The 14,865-nt window shown below is 38.6% G+C and overlaps 2 protein-coding genes across 11 annotated transcripts in view; both read left to right on the top strand.

Annotated features, from left to right (window-relative positions):
• The first annotated feature begins 473 nt into the window (after positions 1 to 473).
• On the top strand, positions 474 to 7,496 carry dapk2a (death-associated protein kinase 2a). Of its 2 annotated transcripts, none has more exons than XM_051650475.1 (11): positions 474 to 709; positions 1,889 to 1,956; positions 2,343 to 2,564; positions 2,703 to 2,841; positions 3,006 to 3,135; positions 3,257 to 3,305; positions 3,416 to 3,442; positions 4,350 to 4,502; positions 4,578 to 4,623; positions 4,758 to 5,358; positions 6,273 to 7,496. In XM_051650475.1, the coding sequence occupies exons 2-11, from the start codon at positions 1,889 to 1,891 to the stop codon at positions 6,344 to 6,346; spliced, it is 1,509 nt and encodes a 502-aa protein (XP_051506435.1). In that variant the 5' UTR covers positions 474 to 709; the 3' UTR covers positions 6,347 to 7,496. The 2 variants fall into 2 exon arrangements, 1 of the variants encoding a protein (XP_051506435.1); XR_007892583.1 differs by having other exon boundaries at positions 477 to 709; positions 4,758 to 5,505.
• A 6,452-nt stretch (positions 7,497 to 13,948) lies between these two features.
• LOC127456337 (probable E3 ubiquitin-protein ligase HERC1) overlaps positions 13,949 to 14,865 on the top strand; it is a 67,678-nt gene continuing 66,761 nt past the window's right edge. For all 9 annotated transcript variants that reach the window (XM_051725081.1, XM_051725221.1, XM_051725136.1 and 6 more), the window contains exon 1: positions 13,949 to 14,168. The gene's annotated coding sequence lies outside the window, so the exon portion shown is untranslated. The remainder of the gene's footprint in view (positions 14,169 to 14,865) is intronic.

Genomic DNA, 14,865 nt, shown 5'->3' with positions numbered 1-14,865 from the left:
TTAGCCAAACATCTGACTCTCGATTTACAGAATAACAGAAAGTTTTAGATTAAATTTAAACTTTTTACAGTATGTAGATCTGGAATAACTAAGCAGTATAAAATAACAACAAAAATTCTGTAGCCAACATTTTTATTCTTTATGATGGGAATTAGTCTTGAATTTTTATAAATGTAGCAATGCGCTGTCCAACTCTTGTTTATTTTATTTTTTTATTATTATTTATGGACAGGACATAATCCAATTTGTTATTTGCAACAACTGAAATCTGTTTGTCACATGTTCTACATGAGCGATGATAAAACTTTAGTCCATGTCAGCACTAAACATATAGAGGAGAGGAGTGAAATAATGGGAAACATTGATTTTTCACGCAGTAATCTCTCAGACTGAAACGGTCTACTGTGACCCAAAGTCAACGCCTTTGTATTACGACTGAAGAGCAGGGAACAAATTCGACATATAATACAAACCAATCCTTTAATTTTTTTAGTTCTGGCTTCGGCCTGTCAATGCCACATGCGTTGCCATCTTTACTCAAGCTCCAGTTCTGTCTGTCAGCCAAGAGTTCAACAGGTGGCGTGTCCTCTTTTAGAAACATACGCTGCCGGCGCGACTTGTGGACTTTCCTGAAGAAGATCTAGGCTATGGAGAAAGCGTGAGCGCATGAAAAGATTCAGCAACATAACATATTTGTCGCCAATGACAGGTAGATTACTTCTCCTCTCAGAGTTTAATGAAAACTTAATTAAAACATGCGAATTTCTTACAAATACTAGATCTCTGTCGTGCATTTAAAGCTTACCGCAATAGGGAGATCTGCTGATTTATTTTAAAAAACATCTAAAAAAAAAAAAAAAAAAAAATAGATTTTTGTAATAGATAGTGTGCTCATGTGAATTTAAATATTTATGCGTTTCAAATATGTATTGCATTTTCGCCTGAAAACAAATGTAGGACCTAGCCTACAACATATTTTACTTTGTTGTGAAAATCAGACCTTGACGCTCAGGATGACCTACCAGCTGGCAGCTGACATATTACGTATCTATGTACTTTTACACATATATATTTAAAAAAAAAAAAAAAAAAAATTTTTATTCAACATAAGGACGTGCGTATATCTTAAGGGCCTCTTTTAAGTTTTCACTATTTTAATCACCTTTATACAGTATAGGAGTGTCCTGCCATGTGACAAATTAATTTTTTAAAGTACAAGTATTCCATGTTGTCTCTATTAATATGAGATCATTAAACTGTATGTATGCCAATTAAGAATTGGTAACATGTTTAAAATAGTTTTAGATACATTGTAGCATGCCACACTGTTGAAACTGCTTGAAATGTTGTTGTCAGCTACAGTTTCATGTGTCATGCTTGTCTAAAATGTGTTTCTTTAAGCTACCTTTAACATTACATGATGAGTAGGAAATACTGTTAGGCAGAAGAAAGCTATAATAATGTACTACAACTTTTATAAGAGTGTTAAAAACACGAGTAGTCTAGCAATAGTCTTGTCTAGACATTTTCTTAAACAAATTAGAGGTTTTGAGAGATTTTTCCTTTCCCACAATGTTCCTTTAGAAATAAGTTGTCCTTGCATAAATTTAAGCTAAATATAGGTGAGGACTCTTTATCTTGCACACTTGAGTAAGACCTAAATTTGTCGGGCCATCATGAATGGAATATTTAGGTCACATAGTATGATAAGACTCATTGCACATTAATTTATGTAATTTATGTTCATTTATGTTTATTATATGCACTGTTAATTTATGCATTGAGATGATTATCCTAAAACTTTTGATTATTCTAAATTGTAAATGTGTGCATTTATGTTGTGAGTTCAATAAATCTGATAGGCTCCTCTCTTTCTTTCCTTAATAAGATGAAAATGGCTGTGTTCAAGCAACAGCAAGTCGAGAATTTCTATGAGATTGGAGAGGAACTTGGAAGGTAAACATAGCTGTTTACTTAATGACAGGTTTCAATACTTGCTGATAGACAGTTGCATTGTATAACATAGAGTATATGTCTGTGATCTGATTTTCTTTTTAACTTATCAAAGTTATAGCAGACTCAACGTGCTTTTGACTATTCAGGTGTGCATGTCATGTGAAAGTAGTTATCTTCAACCAACAAGCAGAGCAACCCACACATTGCAAGTAGGAGGGCTTGTTATGCTGCCTCAAAATATCAAAGGATGTGTTATGGTGGTTTGCTTGCTTGAGTCCCTATTTAGGTTTGCTGTAAATCTACAGCACAGTTTAAAATATATAATATTTCTCTCTGGCGAATTGGCTTCTTGTCTCGAGATAAGTTTATTTCTACATGTTCTCCAGTGGACAGTTTGCAATCGTTAAGCAGTGTCGTGAAAAGAGTTCAGGCCGGGATTTTGCAGCCAAGTTCATAAAAAAGCGTCAGAATAATGCCAGTCGGCGAGGTGTGCTTCGAGAAGAGATTGAGCGAGAGGTCAACATTCTGCAGCAGATTCACCATCCCAATATTGTCATGCTGCATGACGTGTACGAAAACAAGACAGATGTGGTGCTGATTTTGGAGCTGTGAGTAGATCTTTTATCATCTTACAATTTTGTTGTGTAAATGTATTGTTGTTTTTACTCTGGTAGTATGCATGCATTGTTAAAGTCTTCACTTTTTCACCAACCTATCCATATTGAGAAGAGATCTGTTCCTTCTAGGGTGTCTGGAGGGGAGCTTTTTGACTTTCTGGCACAGAAAGAGTCTTTGAGTGAGGAGGAGGCCACACAGTTCATTAAACAGATACTAGAGGGTGTGCATTATCTGCACTCAAGGAATATCGCTCATTTTGACCTGAAGGTACACTCATTGGTCTTACAACACTGCGCAGTCACTACACTATGGAAGGGTCTGCACAGAACAACTGTCAGTTCCCAAGAACACACAGTGGAACAACGTGTCTCTGTTTGCTTATGAGTGTGGTTGTACATCTGTGTGTGTAATGTTTATTTTCTGGTTTGCAGCCTGAAAACATCATGCTCCTGGATAAGAATGCCCCTCTACCCCGGATCAAACTCATTGATTTCGGGTTGGCCCACAAAATTGCTGAGGGGGTTGAATTCAAAAACATCTTTGGAACGCCAGAATTTGTTGGTATAAAACATGCTCTATCCAAAGCCTAAAGTCAGCGTGCACACTAACACACTTTATATTCCTCCTCTGAGATTTAAGTTTCAGTTTACGTATTGTTTGTGTCTTTTTGCTTTGTTTTCAGCTCCTGAAATTGTGAATTATGAACCATTGGGACTGGAAGCAGATATGTGGTAAGGTCATTTTTTTAAGTAAAAAAATAAAACACTAAAAATATTTTGCTTGTTTTTTTTATTTTTTTTATTGTAAATACTTCAATTTAATACTGCTTTACTTTTTCTAGGAGTGTTGGTGTTATTACATATATTCTGTAAGTACACACAATGCAACATACATTATTTATTTTAACGGACTTACTGTTTGCACTAGGTGTAAATAGCACCTGCCACACAGCCCAGCTATTTGCAATCCAATAGTCTGGTGGAAACACTTAAATTAAAGACAAACTGCACACCTAAATTTTGCAGCAATGGCGTAGTGGTTAAAGACAGTTTTGCTGTGCATTTTATATGCAGACAACCTGGGTTCGATTCCCCGTTTTGTCCCACTTTTCCTTATCTTGTTTCCTGTCTCCACTCTTAATATTTCCTTTAATACTACTTATAATAAAAATAAAAATTTATATAAAACGTAATTTCCTTGCAGTGATTTGGTCACGGTGACAGTCAGGGAGTTGAGAGAAAGGTTTGAGCCAGGTAAAATTACCATGGTTTTACTATAGTAATATTGTAGTAACCATGTATATTGATGGAAGCCATAGATTTAATGCAATTAACCTTGGCGTTACTACAGTAATATAAATGGTGTTAATATAGTAACCATGTTTAATTTTGTGGTTACTATGAGTTTACTACAAAATACTATGGTGATACTATGGTTACTGTAGTAAAACCATGGTTCATTTTTGTAAGGGAAGGTTAAGGTTAGGTTTAGGTTTAGGGGAAAGGGGTTGGTGTAGGGTGTCTGTACGACTCTAAATAAACACAATAAACACACTGCAGTGATGCACCTATACTATATGTTAGTATTGAATTAAAGGTGCAAATAGTATCTGCCAATTAGTGCAATTAAGATGATTATTGTTGCTATTTACACTTAGTGAAAATATATTGTATATATACTGTATAAAATATATCATATTTCTAACTATAAAATTAATAATATTCTGAATAATTTTAGTGAAGAACCAGTTTTGCTAATATGCCTTCTAAATATAGGTTGAGCGGGGCGTCTCCCTTCTTGGGAGAGACAAAACAAGACACTTTGGGAAACATCTCAGCAATGAACTATGAGTTTGATGATGAGTTCTTTGGCCACACCAGTGAGCTTGCCAAGAATTTTATACGACAACTGCTGGAAAAAGACACCAAGTATGTGCAGAGTCTGAGTGTGTGTGTGTGTGTTTGCTTCGTAATTGACATTATCTTTTAAATTATGTATTACAGAAAAAGACTCACAATTCAAGACACATTGAACCACCCCTGGATAAAGGTATGGTATGAGGCATTTATAGTGCCATGCATTTGGTGCATTCTCTGATAAATCTTTCATCTCTTTATAGTACGCTTTCACTCAGTCTTTCTATGTCTCTCTCTCCCCATCTCCACACCTTTGTCTGTTGTTAGTCTAATGAGCATAAGGACGAGCGCATTAAAGCTCCAGAGAGGAAGAGAGAGCGTAGGCAGCTGAAGACCAAGCGTCTTAAGGAGTACACCATTAAGTCCCACTCCAGCATGCCCCCTAATAACACCTACATCAACTTTGAACGATTCGCTCAGCTGGAGGAGGAAATCTCGGCTATGGAAGGCACTTTCTGCCAGCTGGCCTCGGCCCATGACTCCCTGCAGGAAGACATTGATGCTCTAGTTTCTATATACAATGAGAAGGAGATGTGGTACAAAGAAGAGAGCGAGAGCATCCGACACGAGTTATCCCAGCTTCGTTATGAGTTTCGTAAAGTTGAGGCGCAGAGGCGGGCCGTTCAGGAAGACATGAGGAGTGTGGATGCCAGTGTGAGCAGAGTTAGTGAGCGATATAAGGAGAGGCAAACACACTTTGAGGCCCTGCAGAAAGAGCTGTGTGCTGAACTGCAGTGGGTTCAGGAAGTGGTGGGTTCATTCCAGGTCACCTTCCCAAACTGTAGCTTTAGCAGTGTGTTCAATACCGATGTCAATGAAGCACTGAAAGAACTGCTGAACAGAACCTGTGGAGGAGACTTGCTGACAGGTAGCAATCAGGACCAGCAGAGATGATGCATTAATAACCTCCCACCCACTGACAACACATCGTTATACAAACACATGAGAGTTAAACATGCTAAAGGCACTTTGCATTAAAGGCTCAACAGTGCTGAGGCTTAAAACTGAAGTTGAGGTATGCTCAGTTAGAGGGAGCTACAGTATATACATGAAATATGCATGAAATACTTTACATGTAAACACTCATCGTCCAAATTTTCCAATTACTTCCTCAGTGCAGTCCAAGTCAACATGCTTACATGATTATTTATTCAGTAACACTTTACAATAAGGTTCCATTCGTTAACATTAGTTAATGCATTAGGTATCATGAACAAACAATTAACAATATATTTTTTTACAGCATTTATTAATCTTTGTTAATGTTAGTTAATAAAAAATACAATTGTTCATTGTTAGTTCATGTTAACTAATGTTGTTAACTAATGTTAACAAAGTGAACCTTATTGTAAAGTGTAACCATTTATGCTTATGTTTTAAATTCAAACAAGGAACATCTGAATCTGAACTACAAAAAAAAAAAAAAAAAAAAATCACATTAAATTCTGATGTTTTTTAATGGTGCCGCAAAGGTTATTTTGGTGACTATTGTTTTCCTCTAATATCAGTGTAAAATAGTTTTCATCTGAAGAGCTGTTGAGATAAAGCATTATTGGCTGTGGCTGTAATCGTTCACTCATTCACTATTTCCTACATCGTGAATGGCAGTTAGTGCTCTATATCTCAGCAGTAAGTGAATTAAATGAGTGATTCGGATGCTGACGTATACACGAGTGTCGATATCTGTATGTTTTGCCTCTATATGTTTTTATGTTATTTTAATCAAGTAATGATTTGTCAAAAAGTAATTTACTACATTCAGCTTGAAATATAACATTGCAGGAGTGAAGGAAGCAGAAAACTCCCAGCTCATACGTCTTCCCCGTGGTGGATTGTGGGCAGTTAACCATCGTTGAGTGTACGTCAGATGTGTGGGTAATAATGAGTGAACAAAAGTAGGGAACGAGTGGCTCACTCAGAATTCAGACACTCCTGCAAAATCCTACACTTCATTTATTAAATTCTGATGTTTTTTAATGGTGCTGCAAAGGTTATTTTGGTGACTATTGTTTTCCTCTAATATCAGTGTAAAATAGTTCTCATCTGAAGAGCTGTTGAGATAAAGCAAGATGTGGTTTTGATTTGAAATAGTCTAGATATATTTAAAATTGTTGTGTTTCTTTATAAATATGTGATTAGCTGTGACTGAATTTGTTTTGTGATGCAGTGTTTAGACAGAATATTGGATACTAACTTTTTTTCATTTCAATATTTTCATTTCAGAAAATATTTTAAAGTTGTCATTTTCAGTATGTTAAATTGTATTCATTCATCCATACTTTGATGATGTACTTCAAAGCTTCCTTTCTATATGTTGTAGTGTTTATACACTATTACACATTGATAAACAGTATATTTCTTATTTCTCCTTTTAAAAAAAGAGGTTTCCTGGCGTATGGTGCTTCCAAAAATGTTATTAAAACATTACTGTATGTTTGATACCCCCCCATGTATCTGCATTGTCACATGTCATAGAGAAATGACAAATAACCTGATTGTGTAAGTTCAAATGATAAACCACCACTGCCTGGGATTTTTAAGTGACTGTCATACTGATTTTTAGAGCTTTTCATTCATATGCTGCTGCTGCTGTAATGATTTGATTTGTTTCAGCAGAGTATGCAGAGCCCTTGGAGACAAGTTAAATCAGTTTTCAGCTCCAGGAAAATGTGTTTACAAAATAGTAGAATAATTACAGTGCCCACATACATCAACACAAGCCAGAGTGTTGCAACAAGGCCTCAGGGTCCTCTGTTGTTAGGTAACAGTAAGAGCAGTGACCTATTGGTGTTTGACCACTATCCCTTCAAAAGGTTATAGACAGGTGAAGGATGATTGAATGTTTTAATTAAATCAAAGGGCAATTAGTGCTGTGTTTCAGCCCTCAAACAGTTTGTTAACATGTGATAATTTGCTAACTTTTCTATTTCTTTAGTGTTAGACACACTGAGACCAACCCCTGAAAGTAAGATATGCATAGCTTATTCTTATTAAATTATAAGATTTTTTATCTTGTTTTTTATGTTTCCTTGAACTCACAAACCCCAAATCTGCTTGTTTGTGTGTTTTTTGGGGTTCAAGCCCGAAGAGCTGAAACCCTATTGTAATTGTAGGGTTTCGCTTTTATTATAATATAATTTTTCTCCACTAAAACTGATCGTGGAGACCAAACCATAAGGCCTAGAGACTTGAAACTTTTAGGGATGATAGTACTATTGGTCGCTACTCAGGCGCCCTGATCGGCCAAAGGGGGGCGCTGCAGTGAACAAAACAAAAATAACTTAATAACTCGTGAACCATAAGGCCTAGAAACAAAATTCCTTTTTTCCTATGATTCCTTGCGTCATGACGAATAGTTTTGCCCCATGTCAAATTTTTTTGCTCCACTTTTTAGTTTTCCTGCTATTTTGGATTGTTTGAATAAATTTCAAAATCAACTAGTCCTAGGCCGTTCGCCCGATCCGAACCAAACCAAACCAGTGCGAAAGATTCAGCGGAGTCCCAATATGAAAAGTTATCAAAAAAATGTTTGAACTTTTGATTCATCGTCGCATAGCTATGCCAAAACGTAAGTAGCGCGAGTAACCACTTTTACGAAAATGGTTATAACTGTTGAACGGAATGAGATATTGTCACCAAATTTTTAAGTCATATGTATGGGGTCATTCTAAGGACACACAAATACATCTGCCTCTTGGTGGCGCTATACTAATTAAAAACGTAAAATGGCTCTAACAATGGAACCGTTGGTCCGATCCACTTGAAATGTAGCATGCAGTGTCTTTGTCAAAGGTGCCAACAAGGTCTAATAAGACAGTCACATATTTTGAAAAACATGGCCACCATCGACCAATCAGATTTTAGCAGCTATTTGACAAGGTTAAAAAAGACGTATCGAAACGAAACGTGGTATGCCTATTAGTCTGTCAGCCCAAGAGGTCTGTGCAAAATTTGAAAAGCTATCGCGTTTTACATGCGTGTAAATCGTTGTTATATACTGCTGTGTTTCACAAAGAAACATGTTATTCATATCTTATGATAGATCTCCTCATTCTGAATAACTTTGCCTCAAGAACTATTGGTGTGAATCAAATCGTTCATAAAATATTTGAGATTAATTTAAAAAACGACTTTTTCTAACTAGTCCTAGCCCGTTCGCCCGATCAGAACTAAACCAGAGTCCCAATATCAATAATTATCAAAAAAAGTAGGAATTTTCCATGCAACTTTGCAACAGTAAGTCAAAATTTACGAAGTAGGTGCGGCCACCTTTTCTTAAATGGTTAAAACTCTCCAATGGAATAAGATATTACCACCAAATTTAACACTTACGTAGGAGGTCAATCTGAGGACACACACATACAAAAAAATGCGCACCTCTGCCTTTTGGTGGCGCTGTAACAGTGAGAAATAAATATCTCTGTGATACCTAACCTAATTGTTCTGAAAATTAAGGCACTTTATCATTGTTTTAGTTGCTAATAGACTGTCCAATTAATACTTACATATGTAGTTAGACCTTAAAGGCTTGAATCCCATTAATTGCTGTTTGCAGCTATATTATTATTTATTTTTAAGTGTGTGCACACCAGGGACTAAAAACGTTAATTCTAGGCAGAAACTGTATTTTTTGTTCCGGTTCCAGCGTTCCGCAGCCTCCAAATTGTAAGCAGTTGGAACGAAATAAAAGAACAGTTAATGACGTATTTACATTACTGTACTCTGTGCTAAGGGTGGGTGAAATACCATTTGCAGTGTTGCCAGATTTCGCAAGAGAAACAAACATCCTGGTCTGGAAAAACAAGCCCAAAATAAGGCACTTGCCTCACCAAAATTAGCAGAAATAAATTTCCTGTGTGGTGGATTTATCAGCAAAGAAATCATAACAAGCATACAGTTAATTTAAGTATAATTTTAATTATAGATTTGCTTCAGTCAAAACCCGGCAATATCAAATCTGTATTAATAAATCATATAACAATAATTCAGTGAAAACTTTGAAACAACTGAGTAATTTACTTTTTACCTCCAATAACGTATTCCTTGTATCTGTATTAACCTTGAATGTATATGTAGTAAATTATAGTTGTTTAAAAAGGTCTTCATTCACAGAATGCGACATCCACAACTAGTAATGCTGCAGTTTCCTTCAGGATCAAAGCACATTTCATTTTTTCGGGCAATTAGAAAATGCTATGATACACCGTTTGGCCTTTGATTTCATAAAAACATAAATAAATAAAATAAAACAAATAAAATAAAATTTTTATCTGAATGAAATTAACCGTTTATAACCAGTCACCAGCATCTAAAAATAATGTTCACGCCAGAACAAATTTGAACAACTGAAATTATTTTGTTCCCGTTTTTGGTTACGTTCTGCAAAAAAAAAGTTTTTAGTCCCTGGTGTGCACTGTCAAAGTGTACACTGCTGTGTGGACTAAGATAACTTTGGAAAGTGTCCATCTATAGTATTTTTGCTGTACAAAGTCTCTCTTGCATTGAAAATAATTCACAACCATGACTTAAAGCAGTTCTGTCATGGGCTAGAAAGGAAGGACCCAAATGCAGAAAGGCAGAATAGGGCTTTTATTAAATAAAAATCAAAACTCACGAGGGAGAGGAATAAACAATTAGAAAAACAAAAACTAGACCGAACAAATAACTGGAGACAGGAAACAGACCAGAACACAGAGAAACAAAGAAAATCAATCCAACAAAGACAGAACAAAAGGATATGTATAGAGAGAGAGAGAGAGAGAGAGAGAGAGAGAGAGAGAGAGATAGATAGATAGATAGATAGATAGATAGATAGATAGATAGATAGATAGATAGATAGATAGAGAGAGAGAGAGAGAAAGAGAGAGAGAGAGAAAAGCTGGTAATTGGAGGCAGGAGCCCCTGATGATGAGCTGGGTGGAGAAACAATCTGTCGTCCTGGCAACAGATCTGACGTTCTCCACGTGGCACCTACAAAACACAAGAGGGAGAGAGAGGGAAACACAAACACACACACTACAAGACAGACAGGAGGGACTGTCTAGCCCAGACTCATGGCATCCATGCTGGGCAGGACAGGATGGAACAACCAAGGGCGGGAGGGTGGGGGCACTAGGAAGGTGACCAGGGCAGACAATTGAGGAGCCAGGATAGTTTTGGCAGACCCCTAGGGAAACAGGACAGACTAGGTGAGGGAATAGGAAGACAAGGGAGCAGACCCAGGTATGAGAAAGGAGTTTGGTGCAGGACAGAACTAGAATGGGGCTTAGGCCAGGGAAAGTTGCAGGGCAAGTGGGAACTTGGGAGATGATGAAGGTGATAAAGGCAGGGTGAGCCTGGGTGGTAACAGGGTAGTGGGAGATATCAGAGACTGCTGCTGGGCAGAGGGTAAGGTCAGACAAGGTCAGGACAGAGGGTGAGGTCCGAGACAGCCGCAGGACTGGGATCAGACTGGGCGACGGCCGCAGGCGAAGGTCAGGCTGATCCTGGACTACTGCTATACAGGGGTTTGGCTTACCATGGACGGCCACTTGACAGGGGTCTGGCTGGCTGTGGACGGCCGCTGGACTAGGGTCGAACTGGTGGATGGCCACTGCGGTGGGCTGGACAGACTGGTAGCTGGATGCTGGGAACTGTAGGAGATCAGGCTCATTGACGGCCCCAGGGAACAGTTCAGGCTCGATGACCAAGGAGAATTGGACAGGCTGTCACCGGGAGCACCGGCAGTGGCAAGGGAACGGCCCCTGGGAGCGCCGGCAGCGGAAATGCCTCCGTGGCCAAGGACGCCGGCAGGGACTGGGGAATGGTCTCCGTGGCTGAGGACAGCAACAGCGGCAGGGGAACAGCCTCCATGGCCAAGGACACTGGCAGAGACTGGGGAACGGTCTCCGTGGCTGAGGATGCGGACAGCAACTGAGGAACGGCCTCCGTGGCCGTGAGCGCCGGCAGCAACTGGGGAACAGGGGCCCTTCTCCTCCTCCTCCGGTACGGCCGCCACCTCCTGGCAGTCGGGAGCGGGCTCCTCCGCCACCTCCAGAGCGGATTGTCCAAGCCCGAAAGGAAGAGATGTTTTAACTGGGTCTCATCAAAGCACCACCTGCGAGGCTCAAACGAATGCCCGTACTACCTCTGCTAGGTCCAAACTGGTTGGATTGTTATATCACGGGCTAGTAAGGAAGGACCCAAATGCAGGAAGGCAGAATAGGGCTTTTATTAAATAAACAAATCAAGTACAAATCAAAACTCTCACAAGGGAGAGGAATAAACAACTGAAAACAAAACAGAAACTAGACCGACCGAAAAACAGGAAACAGACCAGAACATGCTAAAAGAGTAACAACACAGCAAAACAATCCAACAAAGACAGACCAACAGACTGTGACAGTTTTCATCCACCCAAAAAATTGGTACTTTAATTCACCAAAGTGGCATTCAACTGATCACAAAGTATAGTCAGGACATTACTGATGTAAAAAACAGCACCATAACTATTTGAAAAACGTCATTTTTTATCAAATCTAGACAGGCCCCATTTCCAGCAGCCATCACTCCAACACCTTATCCTTGAGTAATCATGCTAAATTGCTAATTTGGTACTAGAAAATCACTTGCCATTATATCAAACACAGTTGAAAGCTATTTGGTTCATTAAATGAAACTTAACATTGTCTTTGTGTTTGTTTTTGAGTTGCCACAGTTTGCAATAGACCGGCATGTCTTAAGGTCAATATTAGGTCAAAAATGGCAAAAAAGAAACAGCTTTCTCTAGAAACTCATCAGTCAATCATTGTTCTGAGGAATGAAGGCTATACAATGCTTGAATTTGCCAAAAAACTGAAGATTTCATACAAAGGTGTACACTACAGTCTTCAAAGACAAAGGACAACTGACTCTAACAAGGACAGAAAGAGATGTGGAAGGCCAGATGTACAACTAAACAAGAGAATAAGTACATCAGAGTATCTAGTTTGAGAAATAGATGACATGTCCTCAGCTGACAGCTTCATTGAATTCTACCCACTCAACACCAGTTTCATGTACAACAGTAAAGAGAAGACTCAGGGGTGCAGGCCTTATGGGAAGAATTGCAAAGAAAAAGCCACTTTTGAAACAGAAAAACAAAAAGAAAAGGTTAGAGTGGGCAAAGAAACACAGACATTGGACAACAGATAATTGGAAAAGAGTGTTATGGATCTTAACCCCATTGAGCTTTTGTGGGATCAGCTAGACTGTAAGGTGCATAAGAAGTGCCCGACAAGACAGCCACATCTATGGCAAGTGCTACAGGAAGCATGGGGTGAAATGTCACCCGAGTATCTGAACAAACTGACAGCTAGAATGCCAAGGATCTGCAAAGCTGTCATTGCTGCAAGTGGAGGATTTTTTTTTTTTTTTTTTTTGAGGAGAACTCTTTGAAGTAGTTTAAGTAGTTAATTTTTCACGTTATTAATATCCTGACTATACATTGTGATCAGTTGAATGCCACTTTGGTGAATAAAAGTACCAATTTCTTTCCAAAAGAGCAAAATCTCTACATTATTCCAAACCTTTGGCCACCAGAGTGTGTGTGTGTGTGTGTGTGTGTGTGTGTGTGTGTGTGTGTGTGTGTGTGTGTGTGTGTGTGTGTATGTATGTATGTGTGTGTGTGTGTGTGTGTGTGTGTATATGTATGTATGTATGTATGTATGTATGTATGTATGTATGTATGTATGTATGTATGTATGTATGTATGTATGTATGTATGTAGTGTGTAGTGTGTGTGTGTGTGTGTGTGTGTGTGTGTGTGTGTGTGTGTGTGTGTGTGTGTGTATATATATATATATAGGGGCAGTGGTAGCTCAGCGGTTAAGGCTCTGGGTTACTGATCAGAAGGTCGGGGGTTCAGGCCCCAGCACCGCCAAGATGCCACTGTTGGGCCCTTGAGCAAGGCCCTTAACCCTATCTGCTCCAGGGGTGCCATATCATGGCTGACCCTGCACTCTGACCCCAGCCTAGCTGGGATATGTGAAAAAAAAGAAGAATTTCACCGTATATGTGCAAATGTATGATGTGTGATAAATAAAGAAAATTATAATTATTAATTATATATATATATTATATATATGAAAAAAGAAAGGCCATTTTTTTTTTTTTTTTACTGGTGTTGTGGATGTTTTTTGTCTGTTTATGGATATAAAGGAACCAATTGTACTTGTGCATAAAAAAACTAAAAAAAAATCAAAAATCCAGTGGTTGGCATAAACAATTTAATGTTTTTGTTAAAAACAAATAAACTACATTTCTCTTTAATTCACTGGAAAAACTCAGCGGTGATACTTACTTTGTGTATGTGTGAAGAAACTGATGCACCTCAAAGGATTTCGAGTATTGAACACACTGTCAGTAATTTATACAGACAGATGTGGTTTTATATGTAGTTGGCGCTCTGGCTCGTGAGCGCTGTTGCTCTGTGCAGCGCGTGTAATAAATGGTAGGGAGGGACTGCACAACACGAAGTCTGCTGCTTTACATAGCAGCCAACACAGCTCTCCTCACTAACAATTATTCTGCTTTACCAGATCCTCAATCCGGCGAAAATCAGCCTTTTCTATGCACTGTTATATGCAGGTGCAGAGGGACCATTCCTCACCATGATAGCCACTTTCGCTCATGCACCGAATAGGCCTTTGGCAGTTTATGGTAAGCTTCTGCCTCACCTTTCAGTTCTTTACCAACACAACAGCGACATGCTCAAACCATTTCAAATGTGACGTTGTGTTTAATATTCTGAGCTTGCATTTCAGTGATTTTAATGGCCTATGTGTTAGTTGCACGCTTAGCTTTATTTTACTGTGAAACAAGGACGATATTGCATGATATTACTGTGAAATATCAGCAGCTGACTCATGGACAGTTGTAGGCGGAGGGGATTGATCACATCAACCACAGACAAGCAGCTGTACAGCCGGGCTAATGCGACAAGCTACTCATGTTACACAGTCCTATATTCAATAGACAGTCGGTTTAGTTTACTATTTTACCCAAGACACTATCAACGCGATAATTTAATGTAGCCACAGAGCATGCAATGTGTTGTTAGTGAATGAACACGCTGTAGTATTAGCTTAGCTTACTGGCGTCTACTGGTCTGTTAGCTTCACTCATGCTAACATGCTAACGCCAATAATTTACAGACGTGAACACAAAACTGTTTACTCCATATGCACAGAATATCGCCCTTTTGAACACAAATAACACGTATTATCCTGGCCTTTTACGAATTTTTAAGCAAAGACGGGGTTCAAGAGAGAGCAGTTTACGTAACGTTAGCCGACAGTCAGCTATGTGAACGGATGCTTTAGCTAGATGATTAAGCAAACCGCAAGATTGGCAAAAC

Source organism: Myxocyprinus asiaticus, chromosome 1 (assembly GCF_019703515.2).
Source record: "Myxocyprinus asiaticus isolate MX2 ecotype Aquarium Trade chromosome 1, UBuf_Myxa_2, whole genome shotgun sequence".
Lineage (NCBI taxonomy): Eukaryota > Metazoa > Chordata > Actinopteri > Cypriniformes > Catostomidae > Myxocyprinus > Myxocyprinus asiaticus.
Note: the sequence above shows the minus strand (reverse complement) of the source record. Positions and strands in the feature narration are given on the sequence as shown.